The following is a 14922-nucleotide window of genomic DNA, read 5'->3' as shown; positions in this document are numbered from 1 at the left end:
GGGCGGGGTAGGGCGCGGCTGTCCCTGCCGGGAGCGGGAGCCCCGAGGCCCCTGCCCTCCCCAGCAGCGGCAAAGCTCCAGCTCCCGCGGGAGCGTCGAGACAGACCCGCTTTGTCTGCGGCCTGGCGTAATCTCCGCGGACGGCAGCCAGAACCGCTAGGCTGGGGCGGGCCGCCCGCGCGGCAGCCAAATCCCAGTCAGATGAGGAGCTCAGTCCGCAGCTTTTCCCCCTCTCCGTGGGCTCTAGCCGTGGGGGAGCGTCGGGCGAGTGCTGCAGTTGGGAGCTGTCGGGAGGTATGACACCAAAGCAGAAGGTAATTGCCCTGCCGTTTTCTTTAGTAGCTGAAAGCTACGGCTAGCGGGTGACTAACGGGTATGTTTTCTGCTCTGACTTAAATGAAGAAAGCGCATGTGCTGTGGTATTAAACATGGGAAAGTTCTCTGTAGCTACAGTAAGGCTTTATGAAAGTTGGACATTTCTGTCAAAAAGTCATGAACCATTGAGAAGAATCGCAGTGGCTAGAGATGGAAGACAAAAATCTGTGTTTTAATACAATAATAACTTCATTTCTTTGGCACCTTTTATTTCTGTAGTGTAGTTTACTAAATTTTGCAAAGGAAATCAAATTCAGCCCCTGCTAAGAATGGAGTACCAGCCCCTGCTGAGAGGGTCTAGCCCACACAGCAAGGTAAGCAGAACTGTCTTGGCCTCTGAAGATGGATACTGCAGAGTTTGTGGCTTTAACAATGGTGCACAAATGTAAATTCTCTGATTGTTTCATGTTTACTTTTAAATAAAAAAAAATTAGATCATCAGGCTTGTAAAGTTTTGTGTTTTCCTTAGACATCTCGCTTTGTTATAAAATAGAAGCTGTAAAAGCACGTTTTTCTGATTCTTATGTTTTACATTGAATGTAAATTTAATTTTCTTTGTGGCATGTTTCTGAAATGAGGTGCAAGTGCTTCTAAACTGTCAGGAGTTAAGTAGCTTATAGAACAGGTATGGCTGTTGTTTGTGCTTTAAGAAATTGGGGCCCAAACTCCAGTGTCACATAGCATGTTAGTGTAATGAGCAGATGGATTTGGGCAGGAAGAACAGCGTTGTCATAACAAAATGTAAGTTAGGTGATGCAAGTTAATGATTCTGGGGTTTTTTGTTTGTTTGTTTGTGTTCTGTCTCTTCTAGATTCCAGGTTGTACCTGCGAGACACACAAAATATGTTGACAGTATTTGGTTAATAGAAAGGTCTGAGTGTGCCGTACCTATATTTACCCCCTTTAGTCTTATTTTTTCTACTGTATTCGCTGCAGCCCTTATTTATTACTCTTATTTCATCGCTTTGGTTGTCATTCAGAGAAACACTTTTTATTCTTAGAAAACCGTAATGAGATATTAATAAGATTTTACTTTCATAAGATCTATTTCAACTTCTTCTGAATTTCAGTCCTGAATGAAGGAATTTTAGGTTAATTATCTTCAGGAAAGACACAGCTCTTTCAGAATACAGTATAGCATCTGGAATAACTCAACATTTCTGGGAACTGGACCAAGAATGGGAATGATGAAGAACTAGTCTACATACCTTACAATGAGAAATTCAGGAAGTACAAGCTTATAAAAAAAACTATGTACAATCTTCATCTATGAAGAGGAAATTAGATCACAGAAGTGCCTTTGATATAGGAGACATTGTTGTGTCCAGCTGAAGTTAGACAAAACAATACTGTGAGATGAAATTATGACCTAATTTTTAATGAAAAAACATTTGAACTAGATGTTATTTTTAATACTATAATGTTCAATAAAAAGTAGAGTAAAAAAGCATCACATCAGAAAGCCAGACACTGTATAAACCTCTAGAGATCTTGTCTGACCCAGAGGCCTCATCTAAAGTATAATGTTTTATGACTGACTCTCTTGAGAATAGAATGTATCATAATAGTGGGTTCTATTGACCTTAAAACCTGTAAGTCTGTGAATCTATTAATTTTAGTTCCTAAATACCAACTTAGGAATGTAACTAGGTAATCAATATTGAAAAATTTGAAAATACATGCTAATAAACTTTAGATTGAATACTATTATCAGTGAACAATATGTTGTGATTTAAGATACTGAGGTGTAGCACCTGCTAACTTGCAGGCATCCAGTAATCAACTCGAGGACTTGCCGAGGGAAATAAAATACTGTTATTTCTCACATCTCAGATGAAATGCGAGTCATAGAAATTGGGATTTGAATTCTTATACTGACTCATTGTACTTCTAACACGAAACATAAACAGGCCTAACACGCTTTCATAAAAAATAGACACCATGAGCAGCATGGTTCATGCAAAAAGCATTTACACAATTCAGTAAATATGCTGTCAGCAGTGCAATGGTTGAGTTGCCTACACTTAATCTGGATACTTTTGTTGCATCTCTAAAAGACATTAGTGATCATGGCCAAAGTCAGCATGAAATGTTTCTCCTGCTGCGAGTGTTTGAGAGTTTATGTAGTTTTCTAAACAAATACTTTCACTGTTCAAAACTAAATACATGCTATAGTTCACTGTGCTCTTCTTCTAGATATTATATGCATGTGGGTTCAAGGCTCTATCTCTTCTCATGCCCGTTACTCTCTTCTGTTCTCTAGTTCCCCAGCTGGACCTTGTTTCTGGCTGTTTGTGCTGTTGGAATTGGAGGGACCTTTCAGTATGGGTATAATGTTTCCATTATCAATGCACCCACCCAGGTAAAATATTGTCTCTTGTTCACAAGATTGTTTTACAGTAATGGAGGTATTTTGTCTAATTGGCCAAGAGGCCAAATGCATTTTTACTGTGATCACAGAGGGAACCAAAGCAATTTTCCTCTTGTATGAAGGACTTGTTGATTTCTGAAAGGCTTTCATGTGAATTTGTTTGTGAGTACCTCCCATCAGAGGTATTCTGTGTCAGATAAAAGTGTCAAATATGCCACATAAATACCCCTGTTAAAGTCTGTTTTAGCAGGATTAACTGAATGAATAAGTAACATCTTCCAGTTACACTTTTTAATAAAATAGCCAGAACATTAAGAGTAAAATAGAATAGAACAGGAGAGAACATTTTCAGCTGGAAAGGACCTACAACGATAAGCTAGTCCAACTGCCTGGCCACTTCAGGGCTGACCAAAAGTTAAAGCACCTTAATGGCATTGTCCAAATGCCTCTCAAACACTGACAGGCATGGGTCATCAGCCACCTCTCCAGGAAGCCTGTTCCAGTATTTGACAACCCTTTCTGTAAAATGTCACCACTGTTCCTCCTAATGTCAGGTTTCAATCTCCCCTGACGCAGCTTTGAACCATTCCCACATGCCCTATCACTAGATAACAGGGCGAAAGGCTAGTTACGGTTGTCTATCACAAGGCAGCTTACTGAGACAGATCTTAGAAAGTCAAAACGTTGCATCTGTAGTGTCTGAGTATCTCTTAGGTATTTTCACCTACTTGTTACTTTTGGGTCCATTGCCATGGCCTTGAGGATCTGAGCAAATGGTCTTGTGAAAGTAACGGGTATCATTTTCTGCTGTCAGCTGATTTATTTTCTTGTGAAACTGTGAAGACTGAATTTTCTACAACATTGCATGCTTTTTACAAAGGATAAAATAAGCTCTCTGTGAAAGAACATGTAATATGCTGGAAACAGAGGCAGAGTCCAGGAAGTTTGTTCTTCTGTTAAGTCTTTGTTTGCTGGCTAAGAACAGGAGCCTCTTATTACAGATACATGTCAGTTCAAAGGTTTCTAAAGACAAATTTTAGGAAACCAAGCATGTAGAATAACAGTTTAAAAGTTCTGACATATGAATACTGTAAGAAAAGCAGAGGAATATTAGAGTTCCAGAAAGAGATTTTACTATGAATTGTTGGATTACACTAAGGCAGGAAGATTTAAATCAGGTCAGAATGACTCTCCTGACAGTTAAATTTTTTAGGTTTCGTGAGACCTCTGTCCTCTGAGATGTTTCTAAAAAAACCATAGGATGTACCCATCCATTCTGTCCCCCTTCATTCAGAAGGACCTCAAAGCTCTTTCGTAGCAGTATATGGAAAAGTTATGTTTCTCCTCTAATGGAATACAGCCTCTCCTGAGGTAGGACATGAAAGCAAAGCTGCTCAGCAGTCTTTGAGATGTATGGGGAGTAGGAAATGGTATTGTGGTCAAAGAAGATTCAGCTAGTCATTGGTGTTTTTAATATAATACAACTCACATGATAGCTTTTGTTAGCTCCCAGAATTGATTTTCAAGATTGAGGTGCAAGTTATTTGAAGTACTACGCTGTAGCACTACACATAATGCTACACATTCATCCTTCTTTTCTACTGCAGCATATACACAGGTTTTTAAATGAAACCTGGACTAGTCGTTATCACAAGGAACTAAGTCTAGATTTGCTGACTTTTCTTTGGTCTGTCATCGCTTCTATATTTTCACTTGGAGGCCTGTGTGGAGCCCTTATTGGAGGCAGCATGGCGATTCGGCTAGGCAGGTGAGTTTTAGCAGCAGGCATGTTTTCTTTTCCTGCTTTTTCACTGGAATATGAAGTGAATAAATGGAAAAAGAGTGTGAGAAAATGTGCTTTCGGTGACTATAAATGTTTTTCACTTCAAAGCAGAGTTTTCTACTAGAATTTTAACAGTTTGTTCCAATGTAACTTTAAAAAGATGAGCCCTGAAATATAGCCTTCCAGTTCTAGTCTTTCCATTACAGTTATTGAAATCCAAGTAGGAGTATGCACATATTGTATGGTAGGAAACACAGGTCCCCCATACACATTTGCACCTTCATGCCAGTAAGGACATGCTGCGTAATCTGTAACATTTCATGTACATTCTGTATAGATACAGCATAAATTAACAAAACCCCACTCCTACCTTGTCAGGCATTTCTGTCATATTTATGTGTTATCCTTTTGTTTAGACTTTTTAAAAAATATGAGTAAATTGTTGTGTCAGATATCTGGATTTCCAGTGAATAGCACGTTTCCTCAGCATAAAGGCCATTTTTTCCCGTATTACCAGGAAGGAAAACTTCTTAAAAAACATGCTATGGCAGATTCCCTTGATGTTTCTTGTTTTTTTTTTCTTCTCCTCTTCAGGAAAGGAGCTCTTTTGATGAATAATATTATAGCAATACTGGCCTCCATTTTAATGGGGATCAGTTTTCCTACGGGATTGTTTGAGTTACTGATTGCTGGAAGGTTTTTGATTGGCATAAATTCAGGTGAATGATTTCCTATTCCTGATTTCAATAAACTGTGGTGAATGATAAATTACTATTACTGCTGATTCTTTAGGTATTATGATACGTATTTGTATGCTGCTTTGTAGATACGATGACAAAAATGTTCTGTAGCCGAACTGTCATTTAGTCAGCTAAATTAATAGGGAATTAACTAAGTCCTGTTTCCTACATGTTTTGGTTCAGTAACTCTTTTCAAAGCAAAATCTGTTAATAGGAAAATGTTTTTCCATTTACTTGCAGGTATTGGGATCTGTGTGCAGCCTCTGTATATTGGGGAGGTTGCCCCAAGACATCTTAGAGGTGGCATGGCCATGGGGAGTTCCATCTTTCTGACTGGGGGGATTCTGACAGGACAAATAATTGGTTTGAGGTTAGAAATGCATTTTTTTTCCCTGCCTTGCATTACTTGCATGCATAGAATTCCAGTTCCCCGCAGCTCCCTGCAAAACATTCATTGTGGCCATTGTAGCGTTAGTGAATCAACTTCACACAGAAGGTCTACCTGTGAGAAGAAAACCCTGTCTTTGTCACATTTTTCCTACACCTGCAAACCGTCTGTGCTCTCTCCCCAGGGAAGTGTTCTCAGCTCTGATGGGTCAGCCAGAACAGCATCAGTAAAACAGATATATTTATGCTGAGTTGGTATTTTCTGCCAGTTTCTTGCTGGAGACAGTAGATGTTCATAAGACAGGATTTGAGACCAAAAGGCTCATAATTTCTGCATTGTAGCACTACTGCTGTTTTTGTCCCTTGTGAGATCAGATGAGGTTTCTCGGGGCTTTATCCAGTTGGATTCTAAAAAGTTCCAAGAAGAGAGCCTGCCAAACCTCAAGATGAAAAGCTGCTTTCATGAAGTCTCTAGAAGCTTTACAGTGCCCTAAGAGCAACTGCGAGTACCCTGACTAACAACAGCACATTATCTGTCTTTTGTCTGTCCCTCTACCAAAAGCACTTAGTCTTGTCTTTCTTTTTACTTACTATCTTCTGAATTAACGGATTTTGCTAGATATTGTGTAGCACTTCACAGCTAAAGTAAGTAGAGTATAAACTTCAGACTGCATAATCTAGGGTGAGTACTTAAAATACAATACATTTTCTATTTTAACAAGTTTACATTGCCCACAACACGTCAGCCTGCTGATTCTAACTATTCCAATTTTAATGATTCCTTTCTATGTAATACACCATTAGATCAGCTTTGAATGGGAGGTGGGATCATCTGACTCTTGAGTTCCTTTCTATCCTAAATTATTGTATGATTCTCAAAAGCAAATGCTGCTGCTGACCTTAAGGTGAAGGCTCTGTGCTTGTACTTTCTGGCATTGCTCGAAAACACTGCAGGCAAACCTGAAAATAATGAAAATAAAAAAGAAGACAAACACAGCAATAAGCATCAGTAAAGTAGTGTCACTCATCTCTTCCTGAGTGAAACCTGATTTCAGAATGGCTGGAAAATATTTTCCCAACCTCTTTCTGCTGAGGTTCACAAGACGTAGTTAACTGGTTACACGGGAACTTTTCTCAAAGGACAAACGTGTTGCTCCCCAAAATCTTCAGAATAGTCACCAACAGCTAATTACTTGGGTGTGTTTTCCTTCTTTTTTTACACCTCTCACAGGGAATTATTAGGTGGAGAAACATATTGGCCTCTGTTGCTATCCAGCAGCTGTTTCCCAGCGTTTGCCCAACTATTATTCCTGCCATGGTTTCCCGAAAGTCCCAGATATCTTCTTATTGACAGAGGTGATGAGCTGAGCTGTGTCAAAGGTAATTTACACCGTTTATACTTTCTGTCTGTCTTAAGAAGGGTACAATGAATATATTGGGTTCCAGATTCTCCTTTTATCTTTATCAGCACAACACAGTTATACCGCCAAGTGCTTTTTAGCCCATGTTTTTCCTCCAGTGAGCTTATATGGAAAAAGGGATTGTGCTGCTCAGGAGTCTATAATGGATTGTGAACAAAACTTACCTCGTTTGAAATATATGTTCATGTTTTGTTACTCTTCAATGAAATCTCTAAAGGTTTCATAATTTTTCTCTTGGGTGAAGTAACATACCTGAAATACTTAACCTCTCACTGGATTGTTCGTTTCTCAGGTCATGTCACAGATTAAGTATCAGTTACATCAGATATTTTCTTCCATTCGATGATACTATTGTACTTGTCCTGTAAGAAATAATGAAAAACAATATAATAAAAAGGTATAAGTAGCTGAAAAATCAGAGAGCTTTTTACTGAAAAAGAGGTGATGTTAAAAAAGTGATTAATTGCCTATTTGAGCAGAAAACACCTTAACCTCCATTTTCTAAATATTTAGTCATCTTTTAAATACCTTTTTTCCCCTGTTATATCATGTGAGAGAACTATGACAGCTTAAACTTTTCACTTGATTTTATCTTTGAGAGATCTATGATTGTTCTCCTTTTATTCAAACCCTACTCAAGAAATAACTCATGTGATAGCTGTGCAGTACTACATAAATGAGCAAGTGAAGCCCATGTACTACAAGAAGAATTTGAAAGACAAAAATTCAGATTAGTTATGATTTTCTTTATCCTGAAAATACACAGTTCTCTTTATACTGGAAGAAGAAACTAAATATTGCAAGATTTTTTTTTTTTTCACAATAGAATGCCAAAATAAGACACTGAGGTAGCCATTTGTATCCTCACATACCATGGATAGTGTTTTACTTCCCAAAGAGACCTGGTGGAATAATACTCCAAAGACTAAGAAAGTATTAGTCACTATAAGTAAGCAGGTCTGATTAATTATTTCAGTTTGAAGGTCTGTTAAATGAATATGAAAAGACCCTCTCTAAAATAATAACTAACTATCAATAAAATTGAGAGGACAGAAAAAAATTAAGAGAGATACCAGTGTACAAATCTGGACAATAAAATACTCAATCACATATTTTTCAGAAATGTGTTCAGTGTTTCTATTTCCATCTGGTACGATAATTCTGATATAGTTCATAGTGACATAAAATGACACTTGTGATCCCTGGAATGAGAGAAATGAACAAAGGAAGTTGACCTTGTTACCATTTGATGGGGTTGTGTTTAATTCAGTTTTCATTGTATGCATGAATAAAGGAAAAACATTTCTTCTTTTGCTTTCATTCTGTTACTTCTTTTGAAGTGCTGTTGATGAACATATGAATTTTTACCTCTAGAAAAGGTATTCATAGATAGAACAGTATATCTTGTGGAAATATCTTCAGCAAAGGAAGTTAAAGAGGCTTAATTCATGGAAGTCTTTAGGCCAAGGTAAAATTTGTTAGGAATTACAAAAGAGGCGGGGTTCACAGGGAGAGGTGAAATCTTGTATTATACTTGGTAATTAAAAAACAAACAGGCAAAAAAGTTCCATTTTAAGACAAAGCCATCCATGTCTGCAGGCCTGTTTCCTTCCCTGCACCCGCCCCAAGCTTGTCAGCTGATCTAATAAAAATACCTCTCTCTTTGCGCAAAAATATTTGTAGACTGTCACAGCTGCAAAAGCACTGTAACTACAACTGACCTGTTGAGTTAGTTCTGTCTTATTTGGAAGCCATGGACAAGATGACTATAATGTCCCTTTCAGATTATGATCTAGTTTGGGCTTCATTAAATGTAATTTTTTAAATTTAATTGAAACTTGCAATCTCTGTATCTTATTCAAGTTTTTCCCTCTCAATTTTTTTTTAATAACATAATCATGGATTGTTTTTTTCCAAGAATTGTGGTTTCTCCCAAACTGATACTGAAAAATGGCTAGAGCTTCAAGCTGGTTACGCTGTTAGTGATAAACAATAACATTGGAAAGTTTTCTTTCAGGATCATCAAAAGTTCTACTTTTGCCCTTAAGATGACAAGTTGTCATTTATGATATTTTTAACCTTGAAGACTTCAGAGGAACTGATGTTATGTACTCCTAGGTTTTAGGGCCATTAGTAAAGATTCTAGTCTTGCATCCAGATGATTTCTGACAATACTTGCCTTAGAAGAATAACTCATCATCTTTACTCCAGCTCACTAAATGCATTCCACTGGCAAAATTAAAGACAGCGACATAACAAAAGACTTGATATCTGCCTAGAATTTAAGCAGAAAACTTCAAACTGGTTAGAGTGTCCTTTAATGAAAAGACTGTTGAGAGGTCTGTGGTTGGGAAATAAAACACTTCAAATTGTTTTGCTTGGTGAGTATTTCAAAGTCAGATATTCCTCTAAAAAAAGGCAAAGTAATGCTACTGAAATCACCAAATCCACCACAGAAAAAAATGTTGGAAAACCAGCAAGCAAAAAACAAGTCACAAAGCAAATTACTTTTTTCCTAGCTTCCTAAAAGCAGAAAGTTTTCATATCCTAGCAAAAGCTAGGTCATCGTGGAAAGAGATTATTTTCTAGAAGTTGTGGTCAATAGGTAAACATAAGAGAATCAATTTTCTTCTTTTTTTAGCTTTGAAGCGATTTCATGGTTCTTCAGAGTATCGAAGGGAGATGGAAGACATACAGCGGGAGTGTTTTGCCGTAAATGGGGAGAAACCCAAGAAGCCCTGGCAATTATTCAGTGATCGTGGTGTGAGATGGCAGCTCATTACTGTGATTGTAATGGCTATGGGCCAACAGCTCAGTGGGATAAATGCTGTAAGATTTCATGCATGCAAACAGCTTAAATAACTACTAAATTTCCATCTGTTTTTCAGCCTTTTATTAACACAAAGGATCCACATGGAGAAGCTCAGAGAAATGGGATAAGTGGGAAAGAATCTTTGTATTATTTCTGTGTTTCTCTTTTTCCCAATTTTTTTAAATTTCTGTGTTTCTGATATGTAAATTTCTTTAAAGAATGACTTAATACTTGTGTTTACATTCTTCTGAAAAAGTAAATGAAGGTGGATCAGCTTATCCCACTGTGTCTGGTTTAAGAATGTGAAGTATTATATTCAGGAAGTTGAATAATTATATTTGCTTTTATGATAACAATATATTTACCTACACATGAATTTAATAGATTCTTCTTGCTGTTTATGTCAAATTCATAAGTCACAACATAAAATACATTGATCTGTATGTCATGACTTTGTTTCCAGACGACGATACAACTACTGGGAACACCCTGGGTTTTTCTTTCTGTTGTAGATTTATTTCTATGCAACTTACATTTTTGAACAAGCTGGGATCTCATCAGAAAAAATTCCGTATGTGACACTCGGCACTGGAGCTTGTGAATGCCTCACAGCCCTCACTTGTGTAAGTAACACTTTATTCTACCTCCTAGCATAAAGAATAACGATTCTTCTTGAAGAACATTGGTAAATATGAGATCAATAGTAACAGAAAATTATGTCTTGTCCACAGGGTTTACTGATAGACTACGTGGGAAGAAAATACCTCATCATTGGGGGTTATCTCCTTATGACGTTTTGGAGCACTGTTTTAACGTTCTCTCTGACTTACCAGGTGTAAAGAAGGACTCATTTATATTACATGATATGACTACAGTGAGTGAAAATTGGTGACACTCAAAAGAAGCTGGAAGATAAGAGCTGCATAGGTTTAAACAGCAGCATAAAAAATGAAAGCAGTTGAAAGATTTGATCAATTTTGGAGCCATAACTCCCTAAAATAAGAGAATGCTCTCAGCTAAGATTTGATCATGTATTTGTCTTAAAGCTGCATTTGTGTTTAATGCTGACAAAACTTACGTGATGAGAAAATAGTGTTTATCCTAGCTTTTGAAGTAATTTTAGGATGAAAAGCTACATAGTGATGATATTAAGCATCAGAGTCCACTTCAGTCACTTAATTGTAAAGCAAACAAACAAAAAATATTGTAAAAATGCTGAAATTCAAAAGACACTTATATCCGTTAAGTGTAAATTCATAAAAACTGTGGAAACTCACCAGAAATCTTCTTGGTGCCTTAAATTTATCATGCAAAGACAGCATCCTGCCCCGCTTTTTAAAGAGATGCATCATAAATTGTTCTGTATACCCTATCAGCTCAAATAACGTAACCCCACAAACCTCTCGAACATTTAAAGGAAATCTATCTCTACATTTGCAGACCATACTATACTAAATATTTACTGTTACCTTTGGGTAATACAAGCAAGTTGATGTAGGTGTAGGTCCAACTGTAAGCAACGCGATTCAGTCAGTATTTGGTTCCCTGATAATCCCCTGTCTGGCAAAGGTAGGACTTGAAGAGCTGCAGTTCTTTCGCTATCCACACCAGCTGTTTGGAGCTGGCTTTAAACAGGTGGGTCACATGCAGTCACGTTGCAGGTCTGGTGTTGGGAGGGACAGTAGGGTTAGGAGCTAGACGGGTTGTCGAGCAGGCCACAGAAGAGGCACCTTAAGTAATTTCTGTGCGGTTGGGGTAAAGCAAGCTGCTAGGCTAGGCAAAAAGTTGAATGAGCCAGCTGCTAGGCAGAGGCCTAGGTTTAATTATCGTAACTTCTGTACCTTTGTTGGTTTGCTTTTGAATAACAGGATTTCAAGCTTAGGTTTGGTCTTTCTAATGCGCCATTTCATATGTATATAGTAATCCTAATGTTTCTTTACTACACTATTGAAATTTATGTGTACATAAATAATGTGAAGTCTGTTCATGCTTTGAAAGTGCTTAATGACAATTAACTCATGGGATCAGTATAAAATACCAAAATTAACACTGACAAAATGTTAAAATAGTAACAACAGATAATTGTTGTGTTCAATATTGATGTAAATTTTTAGCCTCAGAGGACTAATTATAAATCTCAACAGAAGTACTAGACTCCATTTAGGAAACAATTATTAAATGAACAATATTTAATTTCTCTGAAGCAACACTGTTAAATTCATGAGCTGTAAACAGCCATGAATAACTGTCAGTCATAGTTACAATAAAATAGCAGAAGGAAATGTAACTGTTAAGCCAAACTTTAAAACTGCATTATCACAATCTGAACTCAACCTTCTCATTCTCTTCTGTTCCAGGAACTGTACTCGTGGGTGCCTTATGTGAGCATGACATCTATATTTGCCTTCATTTTGAGCTTTGGGTTGGGACCAGGTATTGCACAGTAATGAATGTTTTGAAGTGGTGAAATGTGTGTCTGGGGCCCGGGGGGGAACACTGGCGGTTCTGCTGTGCCAGCCAGGCAGCAGGTATTTGCGGTAAGGCTGCTGAGGAACACGGGTGAGCCCATCTCACCAGAACAGTTTCGTCTCCCATAGCCTGAAACTGAGGCTTACTGCACATGTTTCTCAGGGCCAGCTATGCGTGAGGGGTGGTCTTAGTTCTGGCCTTCAATTCAGTCGAGTCATAGTAGAAGCAAGAAAAAGCCCGTTATGCTTTAAAAGGGACCCTTTCTCCCTCAGTAGGGCTGCAGAAATACGGCCACAGTTCAGGACACTTACTACATGGGCAGTAGATTCAAAAATGTGCTGTTAAGAATATAGAATCAGGTCAGCTAGTGGCATATTCAAAAGCAACTCAATTTTTCTGGCATTGGAAATACCGCAAATGGACACCTAGCATAGTAACCTATTGTTTCTGAAACTCATTCCCCCAGGCGGCATAACAAATACCCTGACAGCTGAATTATTTATACAGTCTTCACGTCCTGCTGCTTACATGATAGGAGGGACTATTAGTTGGATTAGTTTCTTCACGATTGGAATGCTTTTTCCCTTTATAGTGGTAAGTATGCATAACACATTTCCTAATAGCCTCACCTCCCATTTAATCTTCTCTTGGGTTCCATCAAATTGCTTTTTCTTACACAGCAACACTTAAACATAGGATGCACACTAACCCTCAACCAAGTATAACTAGATTCAGTCCCTCTTAAAATATTTTTGAGAGATCAACAAAAAATAATAAAACATAAATGAAAATTAAAAGGAGTGTATGGGGGCAATTTTCATGTTCAGATTAAAAAATGGGGAAGGTATCAAAACTAGAAAAACTTCATCAGATATTGAGATTCAGATAACACATTTCTTAATAGTGCCTTGTGCTTTTATGTCAAAGTAAAGTAGAAGTAGTACTTGGGGCTAGTGACTCACACCTTCTCTGAGAGCTCGCTAAACTTAGAGGGTTCTGTAATCAGGAAGATTATTAGGAAAAACAATATAGGCTTTTCGTTCTAGCTTTGTATTTTCAGTTTTAGCACTTATTCTTGAGAGCAAAACATGCAGGAACGGCACACAGCAGGATATTGATTTGACAGTTCCGAGTTGAACTCTGCTTCTCGGCAAGATAGTGTTTTTTTTTTTTTAATGTATAACATTGAAAAATATTAACAAACATTCAGAAAAAGGTAAATCATACAATCTTAAAATATGAGACAGCAAAGTAGCAAATGCTGACTTGACATTATATTGTGAATTGTTTAGTGTGTGTGTTTAAATGTGTTTTATTTTTTTTTTTTAATGAAGGACTACCAAGTGTATTGCACAGCACTTGGTAGCCTTTTATCTTAAAAAAATAATTAAGTTAACATGTAAAGTAAGGATAGGCTGAACATATTTTTATTAAAAATATCTGAGCAGCAATGTTAGGTGTGAACGGAAACAAAAAAATTTTTATTTTGCAAAACCCACTGTTATAGTTGAAGTATGTTGCAATCAAATAAATTTTATTTTCAGAACGGACTGAAGCAGTATTGTTTTCTGGTGTTCTTACTGGAGTGCTCCTTAGTTGCTGCCTTCATCTTCCTCGTAATTCCTGAGACAAAAAACAAATCTTTTCTGGAAATCGATAAGGAATTTCACAAGCTTAATTTTGGAAGAAATACCAAAATAAAGGAAACGGAGCTGTATGAAAGAAGACAACTCCATGATGATTTAAAAAAAAATTGTGTAATTTCACAGCTGCAGCAGAACTTTAATGAGAATTATGAACAGCATCTTCTAAATTAACAGTGTAATTGTTAACATGAGCAAGAAGCTTATTAAATCCTTGTGTATATTTAGAGGTAGTTTAACTAAAGGCAAGTTAATCTTTCTGAAATGCTAAAACACATATTGCTGAAATGCTATTAACAATCTATTACGTTATACATAGAAGACTTGATGTTTAGATACAACTTGATGTTGTAGGGATGCAGAAATGCCAGGAGAGGGTGTTCAATGTATTCCCTCCCCTGGCAGATTTCTTCAGATAATTCAGTAACTCTTCTTATATTTCTAATCCCCTTCTTCAGATTCAGGTAATATGTTAATGCTTTACTGAATAAAATATTCTGAAGTGTTAAAACCCAAGCAACACCTGTCCTACTGAGAAACCAGTATTTGAAATATTTTAGTTTACATATAAATTGGGGTATTCAGTTACTGTTTTCCACTTAACTTCTTTGAAAGATTTAAGGACATTCCTCATCTAGTCCTACTACTGTAACTGTACAAAGACAGTTCAGCACCTATGTGAATTACTGTTATTTGTAATAAGGTTTATTAGAAAGACTTGTTTCCTAAAAGGGTACTAATAAAACACTGTCTGGGGTTTAAGTTTGGCTTTATTTTTTTGCCCTAACTTAGCATCTTAACATTTTAAATTGTGCAACAGGGTGAAACCTCTTCTAGTTTTGAAGGTCAATTCCTGGCAGAATTGACCAAGCACTGCACTAAGTAGCAGAGAGGACAGATAACAGGACTTAAATACTTTTC

General features: G+C 37.2%; 1 protein-coding gene across 1 annotated transcript; it reads left to right on the top strand.

Annotated features, from left to right (window-relative positions):
• The first annotated feature begins 296 nt into the window (after window positions 1-296).
• On the top strand, window positions 297-14175 carry LOC104614827 (solute carrier family 2, facilitated glucose transporter member 11-like). Its single transcript, XM_010297196.1, has 12 exons — window positions 297-314; window positions 2639-2737; window positions 4354-4514; window positions 5124-5248; window positions 5510-5639; window positions 6888-7036; window positions 9719-9906; window positions 10402-10512; window positions 10621-10722; window positions 12247-12322; window positions 12825-12952; window positions 13903-14175. Exons 1-12 carry the CDS (start codon window positions 297-299, stop codon window positions 14173-14175), a joined length of 1560 nt encoding a protein of 519 aa, XP_010295498.1.
• Window positions 14176-14922: the final 747 nt, after the last annotated feature.

Source organism: Phaethon lepturus, unplaced genomic scaffold (genome assembly GCF_000687285.1).
Source record: "Phaethon lepturus isolate BGI_N335 unplaced genomic scaffold, ASM68728v1 scaffold36620, whole genome shotgun sequence".
Lineage (NCBI taxonomy): Eukaryota > Metazoa > Chordata > Aves > Phaethontiformes > Phaethontidae > Phaethon > Phaethon lepturus.
Note: the sequence above shows the minus strand (reverse complement) of the source record. Positions and strands in the feature narration are given on the sequence as shown.

Coding starts and splice junctions, on each gene's coding strand:
- LOC104614827 (XM_010297196.1), top strand. Junction 4,515..5,123: donor ATGGCGATTCGGCTAGGCAG/GTGAGTTTTAGC, acceptor TCTCCTCTTCAG/GAAAGGAGCTCTTTTGATGA. Junction 10,723..12,246: donor CGTTCTCTCTGACTTACCAG/GTGTAAAGAAGG, acceptor CTTCTGTTCCAG/GAACTGTACTCGTGGGTGCC.